Consider the following 25918-nt stretch of genomic DNA (forward strand, 5'->3'; position numbering starts at 1 on the left):
TTGGAAATGACATTGCGCACATGCAGAAATTCCCCTGATTGCGCCACAGCCAAGCTCACTCCTGTACCCACACACACTCAAGGTTTTTAAGTAAGGCTTCCTTTCACCGGCTTTACATACCATGCCATCTTCATCAGTGCCTTCATTCGAATCCTCATCTGTAAACGGCTCGGAGGAGCCAGAGTCTCTGAGCATCTGGATTATACCAGAATCAGGCCGATACATGGCCAGGTAAATTGGTGTGTAGCCACTGTACGTCTCAGCATGAACATCTGCCCGCTTGTCCAGCAAGAGTTTGACAATCTGTTGATTCTGCTCCTCCACTGCCAGGTGTAAAGCAGTTCGACCTGCATGCATCTCCTAGAGGGATTGATACACAGGGTATTATACACCCAACACAAACATCGGGAAGCCCCATCCCGGCTCAAAGAATTCCAAAGTTTCAAACACCTGCTCATTAATTTTTTTTTTAAATAAAGGGGCAATTTTAGAGTAACCAATCCACCTACCCTGCACATCTTTGGGTTGTGGGGTTGAGACCCATGCAGACACGGGGAGAATGTGCAAACTCCACATGGACAGTGACCTGGGTTCGAACCCAGTTCCTCATCGCTGTGAGGCAGCAGTGCTAACCACTGCACCATCACGCCACCTAAACATCTGCTCATTAATTCCTACAGGTATAATTCCACATGTTTGAAAATTTAGGAATGTAATTTGTGCATCATTCCTCAGAAACATTCCAAATTTCTTCACAACAACGGAAAGTGAAGCGATGAGAGGTAGCAGGACATCATTCTGAATATTGTCATGGACGCAAGATTGGCTGTCAATTTGCGCGAAAACATCCTACAAATGGGCAGCACGGTGGCGCAGTGGTTAGCACTGCTGTCTCACAGCGCCAAAATCCCAGGTTCGATCATGGCTCTGGGTCACTGTCCGTGTGGAGTTTGCACATTCTCCCCGTGTTTGCGTGGGTTTCGCCCCCACAACCCAAAGCTGTGCAGAGTAGATGGATTGGCCACGCTAAATTGCTCATTAATTGGAAAAAATGAATTGGGCACTCTAAATTTATAAAATAACTAAAAAGAACCTGGGGCTGTTTAGCACAGGGCTAAATCGCTGGCTTTGAAAGCAGACCAAGGCAAACCAGCAGCACGGTTCAATTCCCGTACCAGCCTCCCCGAACAGGCGCCGGAATGTGGCGACTAGGGGCTTTTCACAGTAACTTCATTTGAAGCCTACTTGTGACAATAAGCGATTTTCATTTCATTTCATTTCAAATAACGATATAATGGGTTTGGGGCTCCCGAGTGATATTTCAGGGTTGGAAAGGAAGTTCGAACGATGATTCCTGAAGTTTTTTGTTTTTATTGGCATTCCCAGGGGCGGCAAGGGTAGGGCCAAGGTGTAGGGGCCTGGAAGCAGCTCCAACACATCAAAAAAAATAAGTTAATTACTTAGATGTTTCTTTAAATATAAAATTAGATTACCCAATTTTTTTTTCCCAATTAAGGGGCAATTTAGCGTGGCCAATCCACCTACCCTGCACATCGTGGGGATGTGGGGGTGAGACCCACCAAACACGGGGAGAATGTGCAAACTCCACACGGACAGTGACCCAGGACCGGAATTCGAATCTTCAGTGCCGTAGGCAGCAGTGCTATCCACTGTGCTGTCTGAAAGTGCAATAATTGTTATCAAGTAGAGAAATATAACAGTAAGTAAAGTTGCCATCGTCCCAGGTGACCATATGCTGCTTTCCCCTGTGAGGGGGGCGAGCTGACTGGTGGTGATTTAACCTGAGGGTCACCACACCTCAGGCAAGGGGCAAGGTTGAGAAGGCGGGGCCTTCATGAATAACCTCAGCCAGTGCAGGGATTGAACCGACGATGCTGGCCTCGCTCCGCATCACAAACCAGCCGTCCAGCCAACTGAGCCAAACCGGCCCCCTCTAGTTTGGCTGGGAATGTGATCAGGGGAATTTCCTCTCTCCCTCTGGGGGAATGGAAAATTCCTGGGAATTTCCAGCCAAGAGGACAAAAAAAGCACCAGAATCTAGCAGCTAGAATTCTTGTACAAGTTGGGATGTGCGGAAAAAAGCAAGAGGCGGGAAAGGGGGAAGCAATAAGGAATCTGAACGATCCTACTAACAAGAATATGGTTGCCCGGTTAACCAATTTCTTGGATGAGTGTTGACTGTAGGAGGAACCTAGACTGAACATGGAGAGAACTTGTTGCATGAATTCCTTGTTCTTTATCAGATAGATACATGGGATCTTTGCCATCCATCTGAAGCACTGGAGAGACAGATGGGGGCTCAGTTTAATTTCTCACTGAAACGTGGCGAATAAAACTAAAAAGGTGACACGCCTGCTCCACACTCGCTCACAGCAGTGGCGATTTATAGGGCAGCAGTGAGGCCATAGTGTAAACTGCCTCTTGACTGAGAAACCTTATTTGTGCGAGAACCCCAAGCAGGGGGGGTGAGAAAAATTGGTTTTAAAATGGGAGTAGCTCCCTCCCCCTGCTCAAAACAAACCAAAAGAAAAATCCGATCTTTTGCATCCTTGCAGTTGGGTTCAGCAGCCTGATGTTGCAAACAAATTACTTGCCTTTGCATTTAGGTCAAATTCAAACGTCAAAAGGTATGCAACGATCTGAAAGTCATTGAGCAACACTGCCTCGTGGAGAGGTGTGAACCCTGTGAACGGAGGAAAAACAATTAGTACAAGATTTAAGGCTTTTTTAAATTGCTGTCTCTTTTTGAATGTGCCCATCCCCCTTTCTGAAGGTTCCTTACTGTATGAGTGGGCAGAGGGAGCGGCACAGTTGCCACAGGCACCAGGATGGGGCACAGTGTTGATAGGTATCAGAGAGGGGCAGTGCCGACGGTTACCGAGGAAGGGCTCAGGCTCCACAGGTATCGGGGGGGGTGGGGGGTCCTGGCGCTCAGGTACTGGGGGCACAGGCACAGTCTCTACGGGTACTAAGGGGCCACAGGCTCCATGGGTACCAAAGACTCATGGGTACCAGGTATTCCAGAACCTCCTACAAATGATCACGACCTGCAAATGTGGACAGGAAGCTACTCTAATATGAGGATTCATGGAGCTGTTATATGCTACAAGGTTTTCATTCAGGGTCATTGGACAGTAGGAACCCTGGACACTTCTGTAATCTGGAGCTACCGAGCTAATATGAATGTTTCTACTGAGAGGTAACTCAGATGAGAATCATACGTTCAGCTCTACCTGGTTTAGTTGCACACTTTATTTTCTAAATAAGCTACAATGGACCCCGTTCTTGCCATGTCTTATTAATTCCCAATCACATTTCTTTTTTTTAAATATAAATTTAGAGTATCCAATTCATTTTTTCCAATTAAGGGGCAATTTAGCGTGGCCAATCCACCTACCCTGCACATCTTTGGGTTGTGGGGGTGAGACCCACGCAGACACGGGGAGAATGTGCAAACTCCACACGGACAGTGACCAGAGCCAGGATTGAACCTGGGACCTCAGCACCGTGAGGCATCAGGGCTAACCCACTGCGCCACCGTACTGCCTCCCAATCACATTTCTAACCAGACTAACACATCCCACTCAATATAATTTATCAGAAATGAGCATTAACTTCTAAAGGCTTTACCGTCGTAGTTGTAGCAATCCAGCTGCTGTCTGACCTGCGATGGGTCAAATAAAATGGGATGCCGTGGATCACAGGAGTAGGGACACAGGAGAGCCTGAATACAGCCGGTTGCCTTTCTCTTGCATGCCAGGTGCAAGGCAGTGTTCCCGTACTTCTCTTGCAGTAAGAGGTCTGCCCCAGCCGCCACCAACTTCTCCACTAAATCCACACGCCCGATAATCACGGCCAAATGCAGCGCAGTCTGTAAGAGATGGCGGGTGGGTAGAACAAAAATCAGATGGTTTTTGGAGACGGGAATGTGGCGGGGGAAGTTAACATTTGTAGTATTATTGGGATATTATTAGAAATATACGGGGCAAATTTCAAGGAAACAATCTGACAAAATGTTTGAATGACAGTAAACAACAAAAGCAACAAAAGTTTTATCTTGGTCTAAGCTCTAATCACCTGGTAGAGGTTGTTCTGCAGGTTCAAGTATTCAGTACCCTTCGTACAATGGAGGAGTTTGTTGAAAAAGTTTACTTCCTCATGGATGATGGAAAGATGCAGCATCCTGTTAAGAAAAATAACTTACACACGTTAGTGAATCTCTCATTGCGTTGCTCACAATTGCGTACTGAAAACATCTTAAATACAGCACGGCTCAATGACACAGATAACAACTTCTATTTATCAGACTCAGCACGATGCAGAATTCTTCTTCTGTCTCCTTCGTCTCCATACTCGCTTCTTTGGGCAGGAGTCCTTCCCCCGTTCAATGGATCTTTTCACCTGCCTCCTGTATTCTCCCTTTACCTGCCTCTGGCCTCCTATTTGCTTTTGATCTTTTCACTGAAAAACTGTCGGCGTGACATTGGCCATCTCCATTTCATAGAACCATAGAATTTACAGTGCAAGAAGGCCATTTGGCCCGTCGAGCATGCACTGGCCCATGGAAAGAGCACTAAGCCCTTATCTTTATGCTGCTACTAGCACTTTCTATAGCCCTTCACACTGCCATGAATGCTTCCTCTGCCCTATACATCTTCATTGCAATCTCTCCTAGCTCTCATCTACTACTGACCTGCTCTTCTCCAGCTGTCCACCCCACCCCCCCACCCCCCAATACAGTACATAATCCATCACATTTCCCCCTCTCTTGAACTCTGAAGAAGTATCATACGGACTCAAAACTCTGTTTCTCTCTCTCGATAGATGCTGCCAAACTGAAGTTTTTCCAGCATTTTCAGTTTCTGTTTCTAACTTCTACTTGCATTTTGCCTTTAACATTTTTAAATTCTTTCATGGGATGAGAGCATCATTGGCAAGACCAACATCTGTCAGTCTACCCTAAAGAAGATGGTGGTGAGTCACACATGGATTGGGGTAGAACAGTAAAGGAGCTCTTGCTGAAAACATGTAGGGCCCTGGTGATTCCCAGACATGGAGAGTACTGTGTACAGTTGTATATTCAAGACGAGGGCGAGAGAGTTTTGGGTAACAAGGAGATTAAGGGGTCTGCGATAATGCAGGTAGATTGAATTGATAAGCTGCGATCAAACTGAATGTTGGGGAAGGCTGATAGTGCCAAATGGCCTACTCCATCTCTCATGTCTTAGACCATAAGACCATAAGACATAGGAGCGGAAGTAAGGCCATTCGGCTCATCGAGTGCACTCCACCATTCAATCATGGCTGATTTCAACTCCATTTACCCGCTCTCTCTCCATAGCCCTTAATTCCTCGAAAAATCAAAAATTTATCAACTTCTGTCTTAAAGACACTCAACGTCCCGGCCTCCACCGCTGTCTGTGGCAATGAATTCCACAGACCCACCACTCTCTGGCTGAAGAAATTTCTCCTCATCTCTGTTCTAAAGTGACTCCCTTTTATTCTAAGGCTGTGCGCCCGGGTCCTAGTCTCCCCTGCTAATGGAAACAACTTCCCTACGTCCACCCTATCGAAGCCATTCATTATCTTGTAAGTTTCTATTAAATCTCCCCTCAACCTCCTAAACTCCAATGAATATAATTCCAGGATCCTCAGACATCTTAAAAAGCTTAATTATCTGGAGGCAAGTAGATAATAATAAATTGGTCGAACTGCAACCTAAAGTATTACAAAACTTCCATGCAAAACTTCCACCAACAATGCAAGCAATCAGGTCTTGGTATCTCCCACCAAAAGTTTCAAAAAAAGTCTCCAGTTTGAATAAAACGAGTAGAGAAATACATCGATTTGGGGCGGCATGGTGGCAGTGGTTAGCACTGCTGCCTCACGGCGCGGAGGACACGGGTTTGATCACGGCCCCGGGTCACTGCCCGTGTGGAGTTTGCACATTCTCCCCGTGTCTGTGTGGGTCTCACCCCCACAAAGATGCGCAGGGTAGGTGGGTTGGCCACGCTAAATTGCCCCTCAATTGGAAAATAAATTAATTGGGTACTTAAATATGTTTTTTTTTAAAATCAATTTAAAATGTCTGTTAAACTTCAAGACAACAGCTAATTGGCAAAACTTCATTCATGCAGTGTATTAATATATATTCAAATAGATCCCATAATATGTTTGAATGTGGTTCCTTAAACCCTTCCTCAGATATCTGGTGGGCAAATTGATTAATAGGGAAACTGCTGTTCTGCTTGAAGCAGCTCAGCTCTTTTCTGAGAATGGTGTTGGTAATTAATCACACACCACACAGACTGACACAGCCACTCAACATGTTCCATCTTCAGTAGACGAAAACGCTTCGGGTTTGCCACAAAGGCTGGCTCGACCATCAGGAAGAGGCATACAAGCCTCACTTTAACATATCGTCTCCAGAACAATGTTACTGACAATGCAACACTCCTTCAGGGCTGCACAGAAGTGTCAGCTTTGCCCACACACTGAAAATCTTTGAATGGGGCTCGGACCCCCAAACCTTCAGGCTCAGGAGTTAGGAATGCTGCCAAGGGAGCCAATCAGACGTGCTTGACTTCACGAGGACAATTCACTTAGCCAGAAAGACCTGCATTATTTCACAGCATGTGAAGAACCACAAATAACCTTGTACTAAATTCAGCTCTGATCATTTTCTTGAAGACAGTTCCATAGGTCACTGATCTTTTTTAAAATAAATTTAGCATACCCAATTCATTTTTTTCCCAATTAACGGGCAATTTAGCGTGGCCAATCCACCTCCCCTGCACATCTTTTGGGTTGTAGGGGAGAAACCCACGCAAACACGGGGAGAACGTGCAAATTTCACACGGACTGTGACCCAGAGCTGGGATCGAACATGGGACCTCGGCGCCATGAGGACACAGTGCTAACCCACTGCGCCACCATGCTGCCCATTAGGTCACTGATCTACATGCCAATGCTGATATAACCATTTTCAAAAAGGAAGCATCAAAGAAAAGACATCTTTAAGCTGCTTCCCCTCCCCACTATAATCAATTTCATTCCACATTTGGGCATGGGTGTTTCAATGCGTCTCTCAGGGAAACAAACACTGAGCAGTAGTGGAGATGACTAAAAGCAGGGACGTGTGGCAGCACGGTGGCACAGTGGTTAGCACTGCAGTCTCAAGTTGCTGAGGTCCCAGGTTTGATCCCGGCCCCGGGTCACTGCCCGTGTGGAGTTTGCACATTCTCCCCGTGTCTGCGTGGGTTTCACCCCCACAACCCAAAGATGTGCAGGGTAGGGGATTGGCCACGTTAAATTGCCCCTTAATTGGAAAAAATGAATTGGGTACTCTAAATTTATTTTTAAAAAGCAGGGACGTAACAAAGAAGAAGTTTGAGCAGGCTTTATAAAGGAGGGAAAGTTTGTAAGACAGGGAAGGCGGAGGTGTTGAGGCATGCTAGACATTCGGGCGACAGTCACTGGAAGTTCACTGGAAGGATGACAATGCCCAGAAGGCAGGAGATGGAAGGCTGACAGCATCCGTGGAGAGAAAAGGGAGCTAACGTTTCGAGTCTGGATGACACTTTGTCAAAGCTAGAGAGAACTGGCAAACGACAGGGAGGTCTGGGTCCTGTTTGCGGATGGACCGGAAGCGTTCTGCAAAGCGGTAACGCAGTCTGCGTTTAGTCTCTCCAATGTAGAGTAGACGGCACTGGGAGCATCGAATGCAATAGACCAGATTGAAGGAGGTGCACGTGAAGCGCTGCCTCACTTGGAAAGAGTGATTAGGGCTGTGGTGGTTAACAGTGTGGGGAGGAGGGCAGCATGGTGGCGCAGTGGGTTAGCCCTGCAGCCTCACGCGCTGAGATCGCAGGTTCGATCCCGGCTCTGGGTCACTGTCTGTGTGGAGTTTGCACATTCTCCCAGTGTTTGCGTGGGTTTCGCCCCCACAACCCAAAGATGTGCAGGGTAGGTGGATTGGCCACGCCAAATTGCCCCTTAATTGGAAAAATGAATTGGGTACTCGAAATTTTTTTTTAAAAAGTGTGTGGAGGGGGAAGACGACGTGGCAGTTATGAGTTTGGTCATGGACAGGGCAGGGGGCCATTTTGGGTGGTTCCGATTCAGAGTGGGCTTGGGGGCACAGCCTAAGGGTGAGGATGGCAGACTCTAGGGTGGAGGAGAGACGGAAGCTTCCAGTGAGAATCGTGACATGGAATGCCCGCGGGCTAAATGCGGCGGTTAAATTGCGCCCTGTTTGCGCACTTGAAGAGTTTGAGAGCAGAGGTGATTTTCTTGCAGGAGACGAATCTCCGGGTGAAAGATCAGATAAGTTTGAGGAAGGGGTGGGTGCGTCAAGCATTTTCACTCGAGGTCTGACTCAAAGTCTATGGGCGTTGCCATCTTGTTGAGCAAGAAAACGGGGTTTACGGCGGGGAGGGGGGGTTTGTGATAGTGAGTGAGGCGCTAGTGGGGACTCCGGTGGTGTTGGTGAATGTGCATGCGCCCAATTGGGACGATGCCGGATTCATGGAGAGGCAATTGGAGGCTCGGATGAGTGAGTTTTTTTTCTGGGATAGCAGACGGGTGTGAGAAGTGTGGGAGGGGGCCGGCCCTGGGTCATTGTCCATGTGGAGCTTGCACATTCTCCCCATGTCTGCGTGGGTTTTACCCCACACAACCCAAAAATGTGCAGGTTAGGTAGATTGGCCACGCTAAATTGATCCTTAATTGGAATAAAATATAATTGGGTACTCTAAATTTAAAAAAGAAAATACCTCGGGTGTCTCCAATTCCTGGGTTACACCAAATTATTTCTGAACAAAAGCACTAGAATTCAGTGCCACTTAAGGCTGGGAAATAAGGTCTGGTGTCCACTTCTGATTGCCTACACACATCTGTCCCTTAGTGGAAAGCAACGAAGAGAAGGAGCGCAGACTCCAAGGTTGGAGTAGCTAGTCACTGATTGTGATTTAAACTGAACCAGAGCTCTAGTGGAAAAGTACCTCGGCCACAGCAGATTTCTTCAGGAAAGGAGAAGAGAAATTTGGAGAGGGGAAGGTGGGGAATTCCTTGGGTGGACTGTTATATCAGCAGTGGATAGATGGTTAACTGCAGTAAACCACGTCCATAAAGAAGTTATAAACCAGCAGTTCACTGAGAACTTGTTTATCTATCAAGTGCTGGGAAATTCCAGGAGTATTGCTGCATTCTGGAGTTACTGCGACTGACACATCGCGTCAAGACAAACATTCGCATCTATCTCAAGAACAATGCTGACACTGTTTGCCGACTTATTCTTTTTTTGAAAGCACTGATCACAAAACTACAAGCAAACTTCCTCAATGATTAAATTCAGCTGCCTGACTAATCTGCATGTCGCACTGGTAGCAATAGGTTGGAGTGTGTGAGAGATAAACGTCAAAGCAGGGGGAGGGCGGCACAGTGGTTAGCACTGCTGCCTCACGACGCCGAAGACCCGATTTTGATCCCGGCTCTGGGTCACTGTCCGTGTGGAGTTTGCACATTCTCCCCGTGTCTGCGTGGGTCTCACCCCCACAACCCAAAGATGTGCAGGTTAGGTGGATTGGCCACACTAAATTGCCCCTTAATTGGAAAAGAAAAGAATTGGGGACTCCAGATTTATTTATTTTTAAAGCAGTGGGGGAGGAGACTTACTTGGGGGCAAATGCATGTTGACAACACTTAAGACCCGATGAAATTCTAACCCTAATGTGCCAACTTGAGTGATAACGACCATGTAGAGTGGACCCAGAAATGCTTGCCTGAAAAGAATAAATCTTTCGCTCAGATACAGTATTCTGATTGTGGGATTCAAAGATCGCTTTGGAACTGAAAATAATGGTGGAGGCTGAAGGAACAGGGGAGTATCCATCTTCCCATTAACACTTAGTTGCACACAGCCTTTTAAATTTGTTTTTGCACATTATTAATTAAGAGCGAGGACTGTGTGGTACCTCTCTGCTGCGAGTCTTCACCCGCACAGGGGGGGGGTGGGGGGGGGGGGGGACATCAGGGACATAATCCAGGTCCTGACCTAAAGCTAATGTACAAGTGCACACATTGTTGCCTCTGCAAACCAGGATGGGGGCAGAAGGGGCCTAGCTCAATGTAATTTCTTATTTCTTCTTCATGTTTTGACTTGGGGTTTATTCCCCAAGTGAGGAAATTGTTTTGACTACAGCCTTTTTCCAAACTTAACTACTCCTATTTGGACACTCGTGGACTTAATGGTTATTGTACTAACCGGGACCGACTGATGCAATAATGTAGTCATGTGCACCACAGGTAATTATAACAAGGGCATTTTTGCCTTGCTATAAATAGGGGGAAACTCAATAAACATTATAACTTATTTCCTCATAAACTGCAGCTGGAAGAAAACACGTTAAGTACCCAACATGTGACAACAGCTATTATTAAGACAGATGTCTTCATCTTCATTTCACTTGCGATTTCTCCACACACAGCAGCAAAGAGAAATCTGATCCAAAATGCACTCAAACCAGCAATGTGACACTGGCTAACACATGGATTCAGGCAGTAAGATACAATTCTAATTCCCTCCCTGGATTTTGTTTCCATGAGCTGCACAGGTGGATTTGAAGCCACATTGAGGCCGCATGTTTTGCTTTCTTATTGGTTAGGTACCACTCTTTTAGGTAGAATGTCAACCCCCCCAAGAGTCTAACAGTAAAACAGCAGGATTGAGGAACATCCCTTCCGATGAAGAGGCTGGGAATGTTCCCTATGAAGCAGAGGAGTTTATGAGGAGGTTTAATAAAGAGGTGTTCTAAATTATTAGGTATTTTGATTGAGCGAGCTGGGAGAAATTATTTCCTCGGCCAAATAGGTTGGTCATCAGAGGCCACAGATTTGGAATATCAGGCAAAAGAATTGGAGGGGAAATGGAGAAATATTCCTTCACAAGGAGGGTTGTCACCATCCAGGAAGCACATCCCAAAAGCAAAGTGGAATCAGATTCCCATGGAACTAAAAGGAAACTGGGCACGTACATTTACAGAACTAATCTGAAGATTTACGAGTGAAAAAACTAGGGCATGGGATTCAACTGGACAGTTATTACAAAGATATAACTTTTTTTTTAAATTTAAAGTACCAAATTCATTCATTTTCCAATTAAGGGACAATTTAGTGTGGCCAATCCACCTACCCTGCACATCATTTTGGGTTGTGGAGGTCAGACCCACGCAGACACGGGAAGAATGTGCAATCTCCACACGGACGGGGCAGCATGGTGGCTAGCACTGCTGCCTCATAGTACCGAGATCCTAGATTCAATCCCGGCTCTGGGTCACTGTCGGTGTGGAGTTTGCACATTCTCCCAGAGTTTGCGTGGGTTTCGCCGCCACAACCCAAAGATGTGCTGGGTAGGTGGATTGGTCACGCTAAATTGCCCCTTAATTGGAAAAATATGAATTGGTTCCCCTAAATTTATAATTTTTAAAAAAGTTTGCTCTGGGAGGGACGGCAGAGGGGTTCACCTGGAAGTGGAAGCCGTTTATCGATTTCTTTAAGGAGGATTGAGGGGTCAGCAAGGTGTGGGGGGGGGGGGGGGGGGAAGAAAGAGGGGGTTAAAATGGGAAGGCGGGACATGGCGGGAAATTGTTATCAGGTGGGGGCGGGTTCTAGTTGTTTATTGAGTTGTTTCGTTGTCCTTCTGATATTTTGTGTATATATGTAAAAATGCCTTGAATAAAATATTTTTTAAAAATAAGCTAAATGTCCTCTGAGATTAGGGAGACTAAAGGAAGGAAGCGGAGGCTTCAGATGTCATGTATAAAACATCAAGTAAATTGTCACGATCCATAACACTATTCCTGACTTTTTGTTTTAAATCACTGCCATTAAATCCAGGTTGGGCCTGGGTCCATTCGAGCTTAGAATCAAAAGTGATCGTACTGACACGCAAGATTCCGAGGGGGCTGACATGGGTGGATGCTGAGAGGCTGTTTCTCCTCATGGGCGGGACCAGAACGAGGGGGCAGTTTAAAAATAAGAGGTCTCCCATTTAAGACACAGATGAGGAGTTTTTTCTCTCTCCGAGTTGGTGGAACTCGTTTCCACAGAGTGACTGTGGCAGGGTCATTGAATATTTGTAAGGGCAAGGCAGATTGATTCTTTTGTTAGTCAAGAATCTAAGGACATGGGGTGGGGTGACTAGGCATCACAGAGGTGTTGAGGCATCAACCATACCAGTTATATTACTGAACAGCACAGCAGGCTCGAGGGGCCGAGTGGCTGAGACCTGCTTCTAATTCGGATGTTCAATTGTTTTTCAATACCGGGTTTTCCTTGGCAATGACCGCAGGAACTTGGTTGAGTTCCCATGTTACTCTAGGTTATCAGTTACTGAGATTTGCAGCTTCTGGAGGCCCTGCCGAGCAGTAGAAGCTGCAAAATGATGGGACATTTTTAAAATATTACCCAGAGGTATGCCAGAGGACCTGTGGCCAAAGGAGGAGTGCGCGCCAGTCAGGAGGAAAACTCATAGGCTGATTGCTATCATCGTTCCTTGAAACATCGCAAGACCTTTCACGTCCCAATCCAGAGAGATTAAGCACAAATACCAAGGCTGACACTCCAGTACAGAACCAAGAGGATGCTACACTATCAGAGATTGTCTCTTTCACATGAGACATTAAACGGAGACCCCCCGATTGCCTTGGCTCCCTGACAGTCAGCAGGTACAAGATCCCAGGCGCTACTTCGAAGAGCAGGGGAGTTCTTCCCACTGTCCGGGCCAACGTTTATCTGTCAACCAACATCACTGAAGTGGATGATCTAGTCATCGTTACATTGCCGATTTGTGGAAGCTTGCTATGTGTAAATTGGCTGCCACGTTTCCTACATTGCTACTATGCTTTGCAAAGCACTTCATTGACTGTAAAACATTGAGGTCATGAAAGGTGCTATATAAATGCAAGGTTTTCCAGCTTTCATATGCAATCATAGATATCCGAGTGCCCGTGGAGCATTCTTTGGGCCATCACGTGTGCCATTGCTAGCTCATCAATTGAACCTATCCAATCATTGCCCTTTGGAGCACGTTTTGCCTACATAACAAGCCTTCAAACCTAATCCACTGGCTGTGAACTGTACAGGGATGTGCTGAGGGATGAAAGTTGCTACCTAAATATAAGTTCCTTTTTCAGCTAGGACAGCACCAAACAAACTCTCCATCCATCAGCGCTGTGTGTGACTAATGGGTTATTAGGATCTCGTCTATCTCATCAGATCACACCGCCTGGCCAGCAATAGCCGCTTTGATACCCTTTGGGGGATGATGGAGCCTCTCCCAATAGCCAGCTGCATTTATTTAACGCCTATGAGGCAAAACATCCCAAGATGCCTCAAAGGACCAGAATCAGGTCCACGCTGATACTCAGCCACACAAGGAGACAATAGGAGAACTGCTAATCTTTAAGGCACAAATTTGAGGAGGAAAGTGAGGTAAGGTTCATGGAGGGAATTCGAGAGCTGCCGCTAATGGTGGAGCAATTCAAAATCACCACCACATCAGCTTATTACAAATATATAATCTTGAACAGTATTCGGTGTTAAATTTTAAAAATAGACTTTTTTTAAATGTTTCCAATTAAGGGGCAATTTAGCATGGCCAATCTACCTACTTTGCACATGTTTGGGTTATGGGGGTTAGACCCACGCGGACAAGGGGGGGGAATGTGCAAACTCCACAAGGACAGTGACCCGGGGCCGGGATCGAACCCGGGTCTTCGGCGACGTGCGGATAATAATGACAATAGTGCCATTAAAAAAACAATTATCTTCCCTATTTCCTTTGAACGCTTTGCTTCAGTAGTTCTAAAAACATTGCAGACTGAAGAAAAAAAGTTCTGTTTGACTGGGCGGGATGTGGATGCAGGGGAGAGCCTTCAGTGGGGAAGGAACAACTTGGATTTATAGAACATCTTTCATCATCTCAGAACACCCCAAAGCATATAAACAGCCACTTTTAAAATGTAACCAATGCGGGAGGCAATTTGTGCAAATTAAACTCCCACAACTAGCAATGGGCATATAATCTTTATCTCAGTGATGTTGGCGGAGGACAAAACTTTTGACGAGGATAACACCAAGGAATCAGACGATGCCTCAGTTGATAATCTCATCTGAAAGATGGCACCCCGGGAGTGCCAACCTCAAATTTTATGCTCAAGTCTTTGAAGTGGGACCTGAACATAGGACCTTCTGACCAAAAGACTCCTCTGCTTCCTCTTTGAAATAGCGCCACGAGACGTTCTGCATTCGCCCGAGAGATTTAACATCTCATCTGAAAGTTGTCGTTGCTTGTTGTTGGGAGGAGCAGCACGTGGGTTCCAGGTGTGCTTCTGCATCACTAGTCAGGGACGGTGCAACTAAATCCTAAGTCAACACCTTTGCCCACCTGCAGGTGGCATTTTTTCTTTTCACCACCCCGCTCCGGGGAAGAGATACTCACGAGTCAAGGTCTTCGGTGCAGTAGCTGAGCACCTCCTTCAAGGTGACCACCCAGTCCGGGGCATCGCCGAGCTCCACCTTCTCGATGCCTTGGGTGATCTGGCCGATGCCGCTCTCCACACGCTGCTGGGTGGACGGGCAGACGTCGGGCTCGGCGCCCTTGGCCATTCGCCCGGCGGCGCCGCCCTGGCCCCGGCCACAGTTGGCAGCGACCTGGTCCACACCGCCCAGCTCGTCGAACTGCCTGACCTGCAACTCGCTGAGGGAGCCGATGCCGCTGTCGTAAAAGTCATCGCCCTCCACCTCGGGGTGCTGCTGCCCCCCATGGCTCTCCGGGTTGGCTTTGCCAGCCCAGGGGGCAGCCACTTTGCCCGTGCCCGGCCTGGGCGGCCGCCTGGACCCCAGGCCACTCAACTGCTGTTGTTGCTGCTCTACATCCATCTTTGGTCGAGCTGCAAGTTGCCACACACAATTTTTTTTTAAATCCGCTCAAAGTGAATTCTAACGGTGCATTTCGGTTCTGCGGCGAAATCTGTGAGGTAAACCGGCCATCGTTTGTGCCGCGGAACAGCGGCTTGGACGGGAAGGCGAAAGGAAAAGGCGATGAGTTAGCGGACAACCGCCCGAAGATGTCCGCCGCCTTGTTTACCCATTCGACCAGAGGGAAATCCCCCCCCCGTCCCCGCTCGGACGGGGGCCAATCACAGCGCGCGTTACTGCCCAGGTGGGGCTTCCAGGTATGCGCACGCGCAGACGGTGCCTCCTGCCGCAAGGCCTTCTGGTCGTTGGAGTCTTCTCTGTTCAACAACAACCTGCACTTGAAAGGCCTGCCCGGATTGGCCCAGCACCAAGGATGTGCAGGTTGGTCAACGGCAACAGAAAATACCAACAGGTCAAGGGAGCTGACGTTTCAGTCTGGGCAGGAAGGTGGCACGGCGGTCGGCACCATCGCTTCACGGCGCCGGGGACAAGGGTTCAATTCTGAACCCTTGGGTCACTGTCTGTGCGGAATCTGCACGTTCTCCCCATGTGCGCGTGGGTTTCCTCCGGGTGCTCCGGTTTCCTCCCACAAGTCCCGATAGTTCTCCCTCCGTGTACCCGAACAGGCGCCGGAGTGTGGCGACGAGGAGATTTTCAGGAGTTGTGTGTTCAGGCGTTGCGCCTTTTTAAATTAAACACAATCATGGGGAGCAATAGTGTCCTGACACAGTCTCCATGGCAATGCCTTGACAATCAGATTAGGCTTTCCAACCAATTAGCACCCTTTTCTCATGCAGTTAATAAATTGTGTTCCCTGTAAAATTTAGTATTCTTGCGAATCTGTCCTGATGACTGCAAAATGAAAAGATTCTACAGCACGCTCCTTTTTTCAGGATGTATGGAGACATTCATTATTCGTTACATTAGCTACGAAATAGGGGTCGGCACGATAGCACAGTGGTTAGCACTGCTGCCTCACGGTGCTGAGGACCCGGTTCGATCCCGGCTCTGGGTCACTGTCCGTGTGGAGTTTGTACATTCTCCCCGTGTCTGCGTGGGTCTCACCCCCACAGCCCAAAGATGTGCAGGGTAGGTGAATTGGCCGCGCTAAATTGCCCCTTAATTGGGAAAAAATGAATTGGGTACTCTAAATTTATTTTTTTAAACTTCATTGCAGTGTTAATGTAAGCTTATTTGTGACAATAATAAAGATTATTATTATCTTTTACTCGTGAGACCTCCAGACAGATTGACTTTTCGATGGGCTCTCTTTCCTCTGTTGCTGTCTCAGTTAACATTTTTTTTTTTTTGTTTGTATTTTCTTTTCTTCCTTTCATAAATTTAAAGTACCCAAATCTCTGGATTTGGTCTCGAACCCCCGACCCTCTAACCCACGGACGGGTGTGCTAACCACTGTGACACATCCGACAGCTAAGGTAAGGTAGCTTAATGATAGACTCTCGTTCTGATTTGCCAGCCATTTTCTGTGTTTGCTGACAGCTTACTTAACTCTGGGTGCAGTGGGGGCGGCACGGTGGCGCAGTGGGTTAGCACTGCTGCCTCACGGCACCGAAGACCCGGGTTTGATCCCGGCCCTGGGTCACTGTCCGTGTGGAGTTTGCACGTTCTCCCCGTGTCTGCGTGGGTCTCACCCTCACAACCCAAAAAAAAAAGATGTGCAGGGAAGGTGGATTGGCCACGCTAAATCGCCCCTTATTTGGAAAAAAAAAAGAATTGGATACTCAAAATTTAAAAAAAAACTCTGGGTGCCACTGAAATTGTGTAATATGCTCACGCTGACGCTATCGGCGTCCACATTCACCTATTCCAAAGCAAAATTTTACTCTTCAGGCTTGGGATTAGTCTCCCTGCAAGTTCCTAGCCCTGGATTGGCAACAGAGATGCAACCTTAGGATCACAATCGGCTTCTAGGCCGGGACAGGCTGGAGTTGAGTGGCCTACCCGTGGCTGACTGTTCCGTTACATCTGTGGTACAAAATCTGTGATTTGCATGTTACAACTGTGGGATTTTTTTTTTCAAACCTCTTTACAAGGTCAACAATGTCATAAAAATGCTTACAGAGCACTGGGGCTAACTTCAAGGGGAATGTAATTGCAGAACTGTCGAGCTATAGTTAACTGGAACCATGATTCGATCACACTGCAGTACTGTGCGAAGTTCTGGACACTTTTTAAAATTTAGAGTACCCAATTCATTTTTTCCAATTAAGGGGGCAATTTAGCGTGGCCAATCCACCTACCCAGCACATCTTTGGGTTGTGGGGGTGAAACCCACGGGGAGAATGTGCAAACTCCACACGGACAGTGACCCAGAGCCGGGATCGAACCCGGGTCCTCGGCGCCGTGAGGTGGCAGCGCTAACCACTGCACCGCCGTGTCGCCCCGTCATTATAATTACAACAGGTTTTCGACAAAGTAGGACATGGAGAAGATAAACCAGGGGTCAAAATGACAATAATCACTTGTGCCTTTTTTTTTCAAAAACATTTTATTAGGGTATTTGTAGTTTTTATAATAATAACAATAACAGCAACATCAACATGGTACATAAAACATTTTGCACCCCCAATAACGAAACAATAGCCTAAACACCACAGCTCCCCCTTCTAGATTCCTGCCTCTGCTGACATTTTAATTTTCTCCGAGAAAGTCGACTAACGGCTGCCACTTCCGGATGATCCCCAACATTGACCCTCTTAGGGCGAACTTTATTTTCTCAAGACTGAGAAACCCAGCCATGTCACTGACCCAGGTCTCTAATTTCGGGGACTTCGAGTCCCTCCACAATAACAGGATCCGTCTCTGGGCTACCAGGGAGGCAAAGGCCAAGACGTCAGCCTCTTTCGCCACCTGGACTCCCGGCTCTTCCGACACTCCAAAGATTGCCACCCTTGGACTCGGCACCACCCGCGTTTTAAAAACCGTGGACATAGCCTGAGCAAAACCCTGCCAAAACCCTCTGAGCTTCGGGCTTGCCCAAAACATGTGGACATGATTTGCTGGACCTCCCACTCACCTCGCACACCTGTCCTCTACCCCAAAGAACTTGCTCATCCGGGCCACCGTCATGTGTGCCCGGTGAACTTCCTTAAATTGTATCAGGCAAGCCTGGCACGTGATGAGGATGTGTTAGCCCTGCTTAAGGCATCCGCCCACAGACCCGCCTCTATCTCTCCCCCTGGCTCATCTTCCCACTTGCCCCTTTAGCTCCTCTACTGGGTTTCCTCCGACTCCATAAGTTCTTTGTAGATATCTGACACCTTCCCCTCTCCCACCCATGTCCTGGAAACTACCCTGTCCTGTATCCCCCGTGATGGTAGGAGCAGGAAGGCCGGAACCTGCCTTCTCAAAAAGTCCCGTACCTGCAAATATCTAAACCCATTCCCCGCTGGCAATTGAAATTTCTCCTCTAAAGCCTTCAAGCTAGGGAAGTTCCCGTCTACGAATAGATCTCCCATCTTCACAATTCCTGCTCTCTGCCATCCCCGGAACCCACCATCCACTCTATCCGGAACAAACAGATGGTTGTTGTATATCGGGGCCCAAACCGACGCTCCCTCCACTCTCTTACATCTCCTTCACTGCCCCCAGATTCTCAGAGCCGTGACTACCACCGGGCTTGTGGAGTATCGGGCCGGCGAGAACGGAAGAGGAGCCGTTATCAGTGCCCCCAAACTTGTGTTCTTGCACAATGCCGCCTCTACTCGTTCCCAGGACGAATCCCCCCCCCATCCACCACCCCCCACTTGACCACCCACTTCCTAATCATGGCTATATTAGCCGCCCAGTAGTAGTTACAAAAGTTTGGCAGCGCTAAACCCCCCCCCCCATCCCCGAGTACGCTCCAAGAATACTTTCTTCACCCGCGGGGTTTTACCCGCCCACACAAAGCCCGAAATCGCCTAATTCACCCGTTTAAAAAAGGCCCTCGGGGACTTGTAGCTTTTGACTTGGCAACACACCCCGAGGTTGTTAACAAACAAAATTTGACGGCGAACTGCGAGGAGATATTGGGCACGATTTAGCGTTCTCGTCACACCCGACTTGGTGTCAGCATGAAGCTGTTGAATCTCACGAGAGGCCTTGCGATCTGGATCTCGCCCTCACTGGGCGTGACCCAGATCTGCATATTTAACGGCTCATTTACATATGGGCGGCACGGTAGCACAGTGGTTAGCACTGTTGCTTCGCAGCCACAGGGACCCGGGTTCGAATCCCGGCTCGGGTCACTGTCTGTGCGGAGTCTGCACGTTCTTCCCCGCGTCTGCGCGGGTTTCCTCCGGGTGCTCCGGTTTCCTCCCACAGTCCCGAAAGACGTGCTTGTTAGGTAAATTGGACATTCTGAATTCTCCCTCAGTGTACCCGAACAGGTGCCGGAATGTGGCGACGAGGGGATTTTCACAGTAACTTCATTGCAGTGTTAATGTAAGCCTACTTGTGACAATAAAAGATTTTTGTTTTTTAAATATGAGCCCGTATTTTCCCCTGACCAGTCGCAGTGGACCTGGGGGCATCTCCCAGGCCATTAGATATCCCCGGGTGGTTGGGGACAGGGCAGGGTGGCACCCTGGCACTCCCTCTGGCACCCAGGCACCACGGCGCTGCCAGGCTGGCACAGGCACTGCCAAGGATCGGGCCCATCAGCAGGAAATGGCTCAAGTGCAGCCTGGCGGAGAGGGGCTCTCTGAGGTAAGAAATAACCCTGCTAAGTGCCATAACGGGGTGCTTCCCGGCGCTGCAGGTTGAAGGCACGGCTGCAATTAAAATGTAAGACGGAAGAAGCCACGGTTGGAGGAACGCAGGTAAGTTAGACAGTAACAAATCCAATAGGAATTTGAAGCTGCTTTTTAACCAGTGAATGTGGAACTTGCTACCACAGGGAGCGGTTGCTAAAAAGGGGAAGCTGTATAAACACATGAGGTTGAAGGGAATTTTTTTTCTTTATTCTTTCATGAGATGTGAGTGTCACTGCCAAGGCGAGCATATATTGTCCAACCCTATAATGACCGTTGAATAGAATGACTTGCCAACTCCCCTCCCTCCCCCGAGAACATTAGCCTGGGCCTACTGGATTGCTAATCCAGTAACATTCCCGCTATGCCACTGGCTCCCTCAGTGAGATGCCGAGGGGTGTGAAGAATCATCGAATCCTTACAGTGCAGAAGGAGGCTATTCGGCGCATCGAGTGTGCAGTGACCCTCCGAAAGAGCACCCTACCTAGGCCCACTCCCCAGCCCCGTCACCCTGTGACCCCCACCTAACCATTGGACACTAAGGGGCAATTCAGCACGGCCAATCCACCTAACCTGCACATCTTTGGACTGTGGGAGAAACTGGAGCACCCGGAGGAAACCCACGCAGACACGGGGGGAGCCTGCAAACTCCGCACAGCCAGTCACCCGAGCCCGGAATCGAACCCGGGTCCCTGGCGCCGTGAGGCCGCGGTGCCAACCCACTGCGCCACCGTGCCGCCCTAGAATCATGTCGAGGCTGATGTGGAGCGTAATCAATGGGCCATTTGGGCTATTCGATGCATTATTCTCATTTGAACACAGCGAAAGGGCTCCTTGATTCTTTAAATGGCCTCACCAGGGCCTGGGCCTCCACCCAGGGACTGGGAAGTGGTGGGTGAACACCATGTGGCAGGGAGTCACTAGATTTAAGGCCCACACCGTTGCTAGCCATCCATCCCCACCCTCCCCCACTCCCCTCCTCCAGTTTACACCACCTCTGTCACAGGCAGCATGTCACAGACAAGGAGAGGCCCTGTGGATTGGATTGTTTGATGGCTGTGTGGTTTTTCTGTTTTTGCAAGCTCTGCAGTTATCCGAGCAGTCTGTGTGGGCGCCTCAGCAGCCTCACATGATGTCGCGCCCACGTTAGGTTCAGAAATAAGAAGATCACAGTGAGGTGTTTTTCTTGCGATAGCTCGCTCACCATCTCTCAGTGGTTTCATGCACAGATCTGCTGACATACAAAATGAGGGCGGAGGGGGGTGGTGGAAGGCGAGACCCGAGATTTTTTTATTAGCCAGCAGCGGGTTATTGTGATTTGGAAGGCGCTGCTTGCAATGGGCGGAGGAAGCAGATTCAACCGTAACTTTCAAAAGCAAATTGGGTAAGTACTTGAAAGAGTAGGGGGGTGTTGCGGAATTAGAAAGTTGCGGGTTTCTGGGTAAAGAGCAAGGGGACAGCGACCAATTGGGATGCTTCTTTCAAGGGGCTAGCACAGCACGATGGGCAGAATGGTTGATTCCTGGGCTGAAGGGGCTGTCCTGTGGGGAAGGCTGCGTTTGGTGCCAAGGCTGTGCACACCCAGGTGCATGTGCGGCCACCATCTTTATAGGGCGCATGTGCTGGCCCTGGAATTGCAAATAACACAGTGCTGAATCTCTCAGGGGTCCCACGGTTTCCTTTGTCGTATTTAATAGAATCCCTACAATGCAGAAGAAGGCCATTCGGCCTATCGATTCTGCACTGACCCTCTGAAAGAACGAGCATCCTACCCAGGCCCACTCCCCCGCCCTAGGGGGCAGCACGGTAGCACAAGTGGCTAGCACTGTGGCTTCACAGCGCCAGGCTCCCAGGTTCGATTCCCCGCTGGGTCACTGTCTGTGCGGAGTTTGCACGTTTTCTCCGTGTCTGCGTGGGTTCCCTCCGGGTTCTCCGGTTTCCTCCCACAGTCCAAAGACGTGCAGGTTAGGTAGATTGGCCGTGATAAATTGCCCTTAGTGACCAAAAAGGTTCGGAGGGGTTACGGGGTTAGGGTGGAAGTGAGGGCTTAAGTGGGTCAGTGCAGACTCGATGGGCCGAATGGCCTCCTTCTGTATGTTCTATGTTCTATCCCCGTAACCCCACCTAACCTGCACATCTTTGGACACCAAGAGACAATTCAGAATGGCCAATGGACAGCCCGCCCATGTATGAGGAAAGGTTAAGCGAGTTCTATACGCATCGGAGTTTAGACGAATGAGGGGTGATCAAAGAATCATAGAATTTCCAGTGAAGAAAGAGGCCATTCGGCCCATCGAGTCTACACCGGCCCCAGAAAGAGCACCCTACCTAAGCACACACCTCCACCCTATCCCTGTAACCCAGCAAACCCACCTAACCTTTGGACACTACAGGACAATTTTGGCGTCACCAATCCACCTAACCCGCACATCTTTGGACCATGGGAGGAAACCGGAGCACCTGGAGGAAACATTTGAGATCCTGAGGTGGGGGGGGGGGGGCGGCGGGGGGGGGGGTGCTCGACAGGGTGGATGCTGAGAGGCTGTTTCCCCTGGTTGGGGGCGATCTAGAACCAAGGGGCACAGTTTCAAAATAATGGGGTAAAACGGCGATGAGGGAGAATTTCCCCTCTCAGAGGCTAGTTGACCTCTAGAACTCTCTTCCAACCTATGCAGTGGGGGCTGGCTCATTGAATATATTCGAGGCTGAGTTCGATAGATTTCTATTCTCCAAGGATCGAAGGTGGCCGCAGACGGGAGTTAAAGTTACAACCTCGTCAACCACGATTGTATTGAATGGGGCAGTCGGCCGGAAGGGGCCAAATGGCCTGTTCCTGCACCGAGTCCTCAGGTGTTCCTCTGGGCCTCCCACTGAGAGACGGCATTGTGATATTATTGAGCGAGAATCGCTAAAATGTTTGCAAACCTGGGTTGACAGCAGACAGTAATAGAATCAGATTATCCAGAGTTCAGTAACTCCGGGCGTGATTCATCATCCTATGACGTGGGAGTGAATTCTACTGAATAATGTTGCAATGGAATGTGACTTAACTCATCATGGTCAACTCTCTTGAGCTGTAACCAATCTGTGAAAACCGATTTCCCGTTTTACAGATAAACGGCGGACAGACCATTCCGATTACGCAACTCTGCTTGACGTCAAGTTGTGAAAGAGTGGCTGGCTTCACATCTAGCACAAACACCAAATGACCTTCTTGAGAGAGAATAAATCCTCCTAATCTCCATCTTGAACAGCAGGCTTATTTTTAAACGGTGTCCCCTCTTTCTCATCTCTTTCACAAGAATTTACTCCTGCGGTTCGATACTGCGACAGGAAGAGGTGAAAGGGGGGCTCGGGGATTATCTCTTCTCGATCGAACGGGCCAAGTGACATTTCTCGCAGGAGGAGGCCATTTGAACCGCCATATCTGTGCTAGCCCCTTTGAAAGAGCCATCCCAATTAATCCCACGCCACCCCCCCCCCCCCTTGTCCGTCATTCTGAAATATTGGCTGGAATTCTCCAACCGTTGGGGGGTTTTCTTTTCCCGCTGGCTGCGTGCCCCCACCCGCGGGTTTCCGGGCGGCATGGGGGGGGGGCTTCAATGGGAAATCCCATTGACAACCGGCGGGAAGAGGCAACCCCGCTGCCTGCGGACGGTGCACCATCGAGAAACACAAGGCTGGGGGATGGGAGAATCCCCCCACTATTTCCCTTTCTGAATAGCGATTTAATTTCTATTAAAACATTTCCTATCGAGTCTGCCTCCAACTCCCTTTCAGGCAGTGCCTTCCAGATCACAACAACCTGAATGGTAATAAATTTGGAGAGGGGAGTGTGCAGCGGGACCTGGGTGTCCTTGTGCACCAGGCGCTGAAGGCAAGCATGCAGGTGCAGCAGGCGGTAAAGAAGGCTAATGGTATGTTGGCCTTCATTGCGAGAGGTTTCGAGTATAGAAGCAGGGATGTGCTGCTGCAGTTGTACAGGGCCTTGGTGAGGACTCACTTGGAGTATTGTGTGCAGTTTTGGTCTCCTTCTCTGAGGAAGGATGTTCTTGCTCTCGAGGGAGTGCAGCGAAGGTTTACCAGACTGATTCCAGGGATGGCGGGACTGTCACATGAGGAGAGATTGACTAAGTTAAGATTGTCCTTGCTTAGGGCAGCACGGTGGCGCAGTGGGTTAGCCCTGCTGCCTCATGGCGCCGAGGACCCAGGTTCGATCCCAGCTCTGGGTCTCTCCCTGTGTTACCCCACAACCCAAAGATGTGCATGGTAGGTGGATTGGCTATGCTAAATTGCCCCTTAATTGGAAAAAATTAATTGGGTACTCTAAATTTATTTTTAGAAGAGATTGTTCTCACTGGAGTTCAGATGAGGGGGGGAATCTCATTGAAATTCTAACAGGACTAGACAGTGTAGATGCAGGGAAGATGTTACCAATGATGGGTATGTCCAGAACCAGGGGTCACAGTCTGAGGATTCAGGGTAAACCATTTCGGACAGAGATAAGGAGACATTTCTTCACCCAAAGAGTGGTGAGCCTGTGGAATTCATTACCACAGGAAGTAGTTGATGCTAAAACTCTGAACATATTCAAGAGGCGGCTGGATACAGCACATGGGGAGAATGAGATCAAAGGCCATGGGGAGAAAGCAGGATTAGACTATTGAGTTGGATGATCAGCCACGTTCGTGATGAATGGCGGAGCAGGCTCGATGGGCCAAAAGACCTCCTCCTGCTCCTATCTTCTATGTATCGATGTAACTCACTGCTTTCAAGAAATTCTCATCTTCTACCCTGTCGCTCCAGCCACTGTTCCCTAGACATCCACACCTATCTTGCGATGGGTGTAACAAACGGCATGCCTTTAAAAAGATTACTTTTGAATCGCTCAAAAGAGGTGTGCACGTGTATTGCCGGCCCGTGTGCCCTCTGACAATCCTAATTCTGAGACCCCAAAGAATTTTAAGAATGGAATCAAAATTTTAATTTTTTTTCCCATTAAATTTATAGTACCCAATTCTTTTGTTTTCCCAATTAAGCAATCCACCTACCCTGCACATCTTCGGGTTGTGGGGGCGGAAACCCACGCAGACACGGGGAAAATGTGCAAACTCCACACGGACAGTGACCCGGGGCCGGGATCAAACCCAGGTCCTCGGGCGAACCCAATAAATGTTGCTAATATTGAATAAACATATTCTAAGTAGTGAATTCCGTATGAAATTGAAAATGTAATGATGGCCCAGTCCAAAGATGTGCAGGTGGATTGGCTATGCTCAATTACCCTGGGTTACAGGGGTGGGTTCTTTGAGGGCTGGTGCAGACTCGATGGGCTGAATGGCCTACTTTTGCACTATGATCTACTTACTAATGTCCTTTAGGGAAGGAAAAACGCCTACCTTGCCCGGTCTGGCCCACAGGTGACTCCAGACCCACAGCAACAGGTTGACTCTTAACTGCCCCTCCGAGGGAGACACTCAGTTGGAGGGCAATTAGGGATGGGGAGCAAATGCTGGGCCTGACCCAACGACACCCACATCTCATGAATGAATTTCTAAAGAATGTGGCCCAACGTCATGTTTTATTGCACAACGCTCCTAAGTGACTTGCGATGTCGCGTTCCATTAAGCCAGTATATAAATAGTTATTATTGCTGACTTTGCTTGCAACAGTCTCCCACAGTCAGTGAGCAAAGATATGCTACCCAATAATTCCACCTTTACCCTTCCCCACACCGCTGTCTCGAGATCCGGGTTGCTTCCCATCACATGGTACCAGGTTGGGGGGGGGGGGGGGGGGGGGGTGTGGAGGCAGTGTCGGGGGCAGAAGCATGGGGAGAAATCCTACCCCGTCAACGTCACATCCAAACAGCTGGACAGAAAACATTTCAATCCCTGCTCCCTCAGCCACCAGAAGCAGGGTCTTTGAATATTTTTAAGGCAGGGCGAGATAGATTCTTGATTAACCGAGAGAGGGCGGGGGGGGGGCGGTGAAAGGTTAATCGGGGGTGGGTGGGAGAAAATCGGCAGGAATGTGGGGTTGAAGTTACAATCAGGTCAGCCATGATCTTATTGAATGGCGGGGTAGGTTCGAGGGGCCGAGTGGCCTACTCCTGCTTGGAATTCGAATGTTACGTATATAGAACATGACAGAATATTTATAGA

General features: G+C 48.7%; 1 protein-coding gene across 1 annotated transcript in view; it reads right to left on the reverse strand.

Moving 5' to 3' along the window:
* The window catches only part of LOC140402337 (NF-kappa-B inhibitor beta-like), a 28495-nt gene extending 13305 nt beyond the window's left edge, over positions 1-15190 (reverse strand). The window contains exons 1-5 of the mRNA XM_072490052.1: positions 14522-15190; positions 4099-4204; positions 3652-3892; positions 2616-2704; positions 121-360 (exon numbers count right to left, since the gene is read on the reverse strand). Coding sequence (XP_072346153.1) covers positions 121-360; positions 2616-2704; positions 3652-3892; positions 4099-4204; positions 14522-14961 — 1116 coding nt within the window. The 5' untranslated portion in view covers positions 14962-15190. The remainder of the gene's footprint in view (positions 1-120; positions 361-2615; positions 2705-3651; positions 3893-4098; positions 4205-14521) is intronic.
* Between the last annotated feature and the right edge of the window lie 10728 nt (positions 15191-25918).

This window comes from Scyliorhinus torazame, chromosome 25, assembly GCF_047496885.1.
Source record: "Scyliorhinus torazame isolate Kashiwa2021f chromosome 25, sScyTor2.1, whole genome shotgun sequence".
NCBI lineage: Eukaryota > Metazoa > Chordata > Chondrichthyes > Carcharhiniformes > Scyliorhinidae > Scyliorhinus > Scyliorhinus torazame.